The 7,392-nt window shown below is 38.4% G+C and overlaps 3 protein-coding genes across 3 annotated transcripts; 2 read left to right on the plus strand and 1 right to left on the minus strand.

Annotated features, from left to right (window-relative positions):
* Positions 1-693: 693 nt before the first annotated feature.
* Positions 694-4,418, plus strand: Cbr-rskn-2 (the record flags this gene model as incomplete). The annotated part of the gene is made up of 12 exons (XM_045235913.1): positions 694-858; positions 1,013-1,410; positions 1,459-1,605; positions 1,654-1,960; positions 2,289-2,461; positions 2,511-2,742; positions 2,790-2,879; positions 2,928-3,049; positions 3,464-3,572; positions 3,622-3,898; positions 3,945-4,092; positions 4,268-4,418. The coding sequence occupies 12 exons, from the start codon at positions 694-696 to the stop codon at positions 4,416-4,418; spliced, it is 2,319 nt and encodes a 772-aa protein (XP_045093709.1).
* Positions 4,419-5,035: 617 nt separating this feature from the next.
* Positions 5,036-5,851, minus strand: Cbr-dod-18 (the record flags this gene model as incomplete). The annotated part of the gene is made up of 4 exons (XM_045235920.1): positions 5,036-5,171; positions 5,299-5,451; positions 5,501-5,739; positions 5,786-5,851. The coding sequence occupies 4 exons, from the start codon at positions 5,849-5,851 to the stop codon at positions 5,036-5,038; spliced, it is 594 nt and encodes a 197-aa protein (XP_045093710.1).
* A 154-nt stretch (positions 5,852-6,005) lies between these two features.
* On the plus strand, positions 6,006-7,123 carry CBG08211 (the record flags this gene model as incomplete). The annotated part of the gene is made up of 3 exons (XM_002639843.1): positions 6,006-6,092; positions 6,137-6,315; positions 6,361-7,123. 3 exons carry the CDS (start codon positions 6,006-6,008, stop codon positions 7,121-7,123), a joined length of 1,029 nt encoding a protein of 342 aa, XP_002639889.1.
* Positions 7,124-7,392: the final 269 nt, after the last annotated feature.

Below are 7,392 nucleotides of genomic sequence, written 5' to 3' on the forward strand. Positions count from 1 at the left end.
ATTCCTCAAATCTAGATATTGTTATGATTCTTCAAAGACGAACGACGTAATGTTTCTTGCACACCGTTGTGATTATTTACTGATGAATTATTTGAATATTTGCACTCCGAATTTGGACCCCGTTCAACGCTCTAGCAAATTTTAAGTTAGGAGAAGATAATCAAGTTTTACAGTGTGGATCATAACTTTCAATTATGATCCACACTGTAAAACTTAATTATCTCCAGCTGTACTCAAACCAAATTAACCTGAACTTAATTCTCTGGTCTTTTTTGCAACAGCTGAAAACTCAAAACTTTGTGAAAGTTTATGTTTTCTAACCTTTAATTCTGTGCGCTGCAGAATTTTAGTAATTTCAAATTCACACCGAAAATCTCAAACTCGCAGTAAGCTCAGTCAACGATTTTTGTTCTCCAACCTGCAAAATTGTTCTCGAAGATTCGTTTTCCATTTTCAAAATTGTTCAAAAAGAGCAAAACTCTAATAATAGTCTTCTCCTCCCACACCCAGCTCCTACTTTTTGTTTTTATTTTTGTTTTGAAGATATTCTTGTTTTTGATTTTTCCGCCTACTTCCTTAGATTCCTTACAATAATCAGCACCAAACATTTTCTAATTTTAATTCTGAAATTTTCAGGTGATTAGACCCGAACACATAAAGAAGAAGAGAAGAAAATTCTACTAATATTCAAAAATGGAGGATTTAATGATGCCAGAGGGAGAAAAGGTCTCCATGGAGAACTTTGCTCTTCTCAGAGTTCTTGGAAAAGGAGCTTATGGAAAAGTGTTCTTGGTGAGAAAAGTTGGAGGAAAGGATCATAATACCATATATGCGATGAAAGTACTCAGAAAGACTAGGGTGAGTTTTTTGAATGTAAAATAATTGGTTTTTCTAAATTTCTGAATTTCTGAGTTACTGCATTTTTGAATTTCTGAACTTTCGAATTTCCAAGTTTTCGAATTATCGAAATTTCCCAATCTAGAAAAATTGTACAACAGATTTTCATTTCCAGGTGATGACAAAACCAAAAACCCTGGAGCACACAATGGCCGAGCGTCAAGTTCTCGAACGTCTTCGTGGTGTTCCATTCCTTGTGAATCTTTATTACGCATTCCAAACTGACACTAAATTGCACATCGTAATGGAGTATGTCCGTGGAGGAGAACTATTTACTCATTTGTGTTCAAGAGGACATTTTGATTTGGAAGCTGCACAATTTGTGATCGCTGAATTGGTTGTGGCTATTGATAGTCTACATCAGAGAAAAGTGATTTATCGAGATTTGAAATTGGAGAATATTCTACTTGACGAAGAGGGTCATGTTAAATTGACAGACTTTGGATTGAGTAAACTATTCTCGCCAGGAGAACTGGACAGAGCTAACTCCTATTGTGGAACTATTGAGTATATGTAAGTTAGAAATTCAGATTTAACCCAAAAATCCAATAGATTTTGAAGGTCCCCAGAAGTGATAAACCGTCCAGAAGGTGGATACAGTGATGTTGTTGATTGGTGGTCACTTGGTGTCATTTCATTTGAACTTCTAACTGGATGCTCTCCGTTTACCGTTGATGGGGGTCAAAATTCAAGCAAGGATATTGCAAAGTAATTTGATTTGCTTACTTACTACAATTCAAACTTGAAAGTTTTCAGAAGAATCCTCACAAAGAAAGTGCCATTCCCCAAAACAATGGACGCTGATGCACGAGATTTCATTGGACTTTTGTTGGAGAAAAAATTGGAGAAACGATTGGGATATGGTGGAGTTGATGAGATCAAGACACACAAGTTCATGGCAAATATTGATTGGGCAGCTGCTGAGAAACGAACTCTGAAACCAGTGATTGTTCCAAGAATTGGACATGATTTGGATACGCAATTCTTCTCGGCAGAATTCACTTCACAGCCTCCATTGTATTCACCTGCTGAATCGCCATTGAACGCAACTACACTATTTAGAGTTAGTTTTAAACTATTGGATCAAAGTTATCTTACATTTGAAAAAAAAAGTTACCGTAAAACATTTAATAAGAGGGCTTCCTAACTTTGATCTTTGTGCCAATTTTTCTCGGATTCTGTGAAAGATATAAAAAAGTTGTCACCTGATAAATTGTTTATCATAATATCCAAAGTTCTTTGTCAGTTAACACCTATTTGGTATATTGAAATAATTGAGATAATTGAGCTCAAACTTAACAGTACGGGGTCCTTCTATTATAGGTTTTAACTATAGTCTATAGTCTATAGATAACATTTATTCAGACATTTGCCAATTTATTCTAACACAGGGATACTCCTACGTCTCCCCATCTGTCATCTTTGCCAATGACAACGTAATCGGAGAGGAGCTCATGGCTGAAGACGTGAATGCCCTTCTCGCCAGTTCCTCATTTTTCGCCAAGTACAAATTAGACAAATCGGAAAATGGACTTTTAGGAAAAGGAGCGTTTTCTGTTGTCAGGTTTGTTCTCTTAATAATTGATCCTGTTCTAAAAATATACTGATTCTAGAAGATGCGAACGTGTAGCTGACGGTGCCCAGTTCGCTGTCAAAATAGTGTCTCAAAGATTTGCTAGTCAAGCACAACGAGAGGCAAGAATTCTTGAAATGGTACAAGGACATCCGAATATTGTACAGTTACATGATGTTCATTCGGATCCACTTCACTTTTATTTGATTATGGAGCTACTCACTGGAAATGAATTATTGGAAAGAATCAGAAAGTTAGAACGGTTCACAGAGGTTTGAACTGAATTTGGAATTTCAAAAATTATGTGAAAAAGTTTCAGTGTGAAGCGGCAGATATTATGAGACAACTCGTATCATCCGTCAAATATCTTCATGACAAGAGAATCGTTCATCGAGATTTAAAACCAGAAGTAGACAACTGTCATTTTCGAATTTGAAAAAAAAAACGATTTTTCCAGAATATTCTCTTCGAAAGCACTGATTCCAATGCGCGTCTCCGTCTCGTCGACTTTGGTTTCGCACGTCTTCTGCCGAATCCAATGGAGCAACAACTGAAGTCTGTTCAAGTTCTCCGCAAGATGTACGGTTACTTCACACTTCGCCTGTTCTTCCACTCCACTCAGCGAGTAACCAGAAAAACAAAAAAAATTCTTAACATTTCCTAGTCAAAAGTCATTGTGTTTTGTCTATCTCTTTTTCACTTTTTCGTTTAGTAACCTGAATTTGCAGCACGTTTATGGCAAAAAAATAGAGTTCGTTGATTCCGGATGAATTCTATTTTTGATGAGTTTACGTGTCGGGTACTTTTGGTAGAGAGGAAGACGGTGGTGTGTGATGTTTCGTGAATTCTTGTTCAAGAACGTTTTTCGATTCATTTTTTCTTCTAATTTTCTATTACTATACCTCTGTCGGTCTTTTCTGTTCACATCTCCATCTCTCTCTATCAGTTTTTGGAATGTTTTGGACCTCTAATCCACCGTAATCTTAATTCCAGGACACCATGCTTCACATTGCAATATGCTGCTCCAGAAGTATTGGACGTTGGAGATTCACAGCCGGAATACAACGAGCAGTGTGATTTATGGTCTCTTGGAGTGGTTCTGGTATTTTGCATAATCTTCGGAGAAAATGAAGGATTATCCCAATTTTCAGTTCACAATGCTATCGGGTCAAGTTCCATTCCATGCTCGTTCTCGTCAGGAATCCGCCACTGAAATTATGCAAAGAATCTGTCGAGCTGAATTCTCATTTGAAGGTGATGCCTGGACAAATGTCTCATCAGACGCTAAGAATCTGATCACTGGTCTTCTAACCGTCGACCCAAAGAAACGACTTTCGATGCAAGAGCTGACTGCTCACATGTGGTTAAAGTCGTCTGCTGCTATGGATACACCACTTCAAACCCCAAGCATCCTTCCTTCTTCTGCTGGTACCTCATTTTTTAGATCTCTCAACTTTTTAATGATAATCTTCAGATGAAACCTTCAATGAGACCCTGCGCGCCTTCCTTCATGCAAACCGGGACGGATTCCACTTGCTTGATGTGGCAGCTGCACCTTTGATGAAACGACGAGGAATCAAGAGACAGTCTGGGGATAAGGATTCGACTGGAAACACAAAGAAGTAGGTGTACTTTTCGCCAGAAACTTAGTCTTCTTGTTACAATGACAAGGATTACTGTAATACTTTTGAACTCCCGCCCATTTCAATAGGTTCGGTGTTTGCAGACAATGCATCATGACTGACGATATCCGGGGAACATTTTTCATCATTCATTTTTATAAAATCAACTTTTCAGCTCTCGAATCACCCAATTCGAGTGTCTTCCGGAAGAGCAAGAAATGGAGATGACGTCATCAACATCTCGCCCTAGTAATCTTGGAATGATGAATTATCGCGAGCCTAATTCTGGAACAATCCGAGAGACCCGCGGCTCCGATTCATCTTAGTTCTCACGTGTTTCTGCCTTTTGATATTCTTTTTGTTTCTGTTTCTCTCACTATTTGCGTTGTGATTTCCCGACCTAAATACTTTCCCGGTCTGTTGTCTCTTTCTCTCTCATTTCTCCTCCCATCCAAAAATTCCCGTCACTTGACAGTTGTGGCATTTTTTAGTGTCCGATAGTACATTTTCTAAGTTGTTCGTTGATCCTCGAAGCAATTGCATGTAGGTTGAAGTTCATCATTCTATTTTGTCGCATTTCTAGTCACACAAAAAACCACATCTTCCAAATATTGTGATTTTCGCATTTCATCTAGTCTACTGTATATAGAAATATCTGTATTCATTTTATTAGTATATTTACACATATCCCCTGTCCATGTAATTTCTGAAGCTCTCTCTCTCCCTGTCTCTATTTTTTATGTCTTTTTGTCTTCAGTGACTCTCACAACCATTTTCTAAAATTATGAATTTTCTCCCCGATGAGCATGACTGACTTGCCGATCGATAAAAAATATATTAATCCAATGAATCTATTAATTTGGTTCATTGGTTTGGAAAGATCCAAATTCAAAATATTGAAACAATAAGACAGCTAACAACGTGTGAAACATGGAATGAAAAATCAGAGAATATTCTTCGCGATCAGCGCCTGGTGAAGACGGTGAAGTGGCAGACCGACCACATTCGGCATACATCCTTCAATTCCACTGACGAAGACGGCACCAAATTCCCCGATTCCATAGGAGCCAGCTTTCTTCCTGGAATCTGTGTTTTACTAGGTTTGTTTGTCTAACAATTTCGGTTTTCTTGCATTCTCTTTGATGTAATCACGTCCTGATAAGGTTTTCACAATAAGAACTTTCAAATAATTAGAAAAACACTCACAAGGGCTCTCCACTTTTCACATACTCCTCAATAACTCTATCCGGAATATCTCCAAAATGAACGATAGTTTTCTCAATGAACTCCTCGTATTGGTCAGTCTTTTGATAATGTAAAGCCATCCCGGTGTAGACATTGTGAGTGTTTTTGCGGAGGCTGGAAATTTTTCGAATTGAAAAATTTATGAAATTTGAAACTGCCCAACCGCTTCAAAGTCTCCACAGCATCGTTAGCGTCTGCTGGTTTCCCAATGATTTCTCCATTGAATTCGATCACTGTGTCACAGGCAATGATCACGGAGTAGGGTTCCTCGTTTTTCTTCATCTCCTCGACAATAGTCGCCAGTTTTCCTTTAGCAGTTTCAATTACAAACTCCTTGACCGGCAGTGTTTTCGGCAAATTTTCCTCGAAATTCGACACTTTAACGATCACATTTTTGAGTCCCTGATTTTATTCAAAATGTTTTCAGATAATTTCCTCATCGACTCACAATTTGTTGTAACAGCTTCAGACGATTTGGTGACTGACTTGCCAAAACGATAATGGCTTCCTTCATTCCTCACTTGCCTTCAGTAGCCAAACACGTCGACTGAAATTTCGATCAGCACTTCTCTTGAGTCAATTATTCACTAAAAGTTGGGGTCATCCTGATGTTATAAAACAGTGAGTCTTCATTTTTCAAATTAAAAACATGAACAATATCATCTAGGATGGCCAAGTATCGCCGAGATGTGATGTCAAAACGACTGGTGATGGAATACGTAAGAGAGCTCAACCCAAAAATTGATCTAGTAAAAGTAGGTCTCCGAATACCCTAAAAACCCTTGGATTCAATTCTCAGAAGTCCACCAAGAATGGAATTATTTCCTACGAAGGATTCTTCACGAGTCCTCATGCAACACTTTTCCCCGATCACATGCCTGGCAATGTAGGGAGAGCTCATTTCAAAGCCTGGCTACCTGATAAGCCAAGTCCAGTATGCATCCATCTTGCAGGAACTGGGGATCATTCGTATTTTAGGTTGGTTTTTTATGGAATTCCTCTTTAACAATTATATTCTTTCAGAAGGCAATATCTTCTCGTAGACGATATGCTCAAAGTTGGAGTTGGCTCAATTTTAATACAAAATCCATTCTATGGTGATCGAAAACCGCCAAACCAATTTCGCTCATCTCTGGAAAATGTGACTGATCTGTTTGTGATGGGTGCATCTCTGATAGCTGAATGCAATCATCTTTTCAATTGGGCTGAAACTCTTGGCTATGGACCATTCGCAATATCGGGTGTATCAATGGGTGGTTTCATGGCGCAGCTGGCTGGATCCAATTCACAACGACCCATTTCCATCATTCCGATTCTCTCTTGGACTACTGCGTCACCATCTTATACGGAAGGTGCAATTGCACCTGCTGTTAACTACAAGTTACTACAGAAGCAATTGGAAGATCCAAACTACACAGACAAGATAAAAAATATTCCAAATCAAAACTGGCTGGACACTATGCATGAGATGACAGCGAAGAATGGAGATACGATGGCCAAGAATATGATGCGTATTCTGATGGATGACTTCACAAGTCTTGAAAACTATCCAACTCCAATTGACACCTCACTTTGCCACGTATTTCTTGCTGATCAGGATCAGTACGTACTCAGAAATCAGGGAACACCGACTTATGAGCAATTGTGGCCAAATGTTACAGTTGAAATGATGGAAGGATATGGGCATGTAACAGCATATTTCATGAGACATGGCATTTGGAGAAAGAGAATCTATCAACTCCTACGAACACAACAGCAGAGAGAAGCAGCGAAGATATACCGATAGGATTTTTGTGATTTCGTATTTATGATACTACTATTTTCTCAGTACCGGTCTTTTTCAATTTCTCAATGCGCCATATGATATTGTCGCCTGAAGATAAGTTAACATAACTGATTTTCAAATACTCTTCGTCGTTTTGTTTGGAATTGCGAAACAGCCCAATTTTCTCAATTTAGGAAAGTCTGAAATTCCAATTTATCGTTCATATTCTTTTTTATATATAGCCACATCTTTTGAATGGATGATTGTTTTCAGGTAATCGACGTGGTGCG

The sequence above is a fragment of the Caenorhabditis briggsae genome (assembly GCF_000004555.2).
Source record: "Caenorhabditis briggsae complete genome, chrI, whole genome shotgun sequence".
Classification (NCBI taxonomy): domain Eukaryota; kingdom Metazoa; phylum Nematoda; class Chromadorea; order Rhabditida; family Rhabditidae; genus Caenorhabditis; species Caenorhabditis briggsae.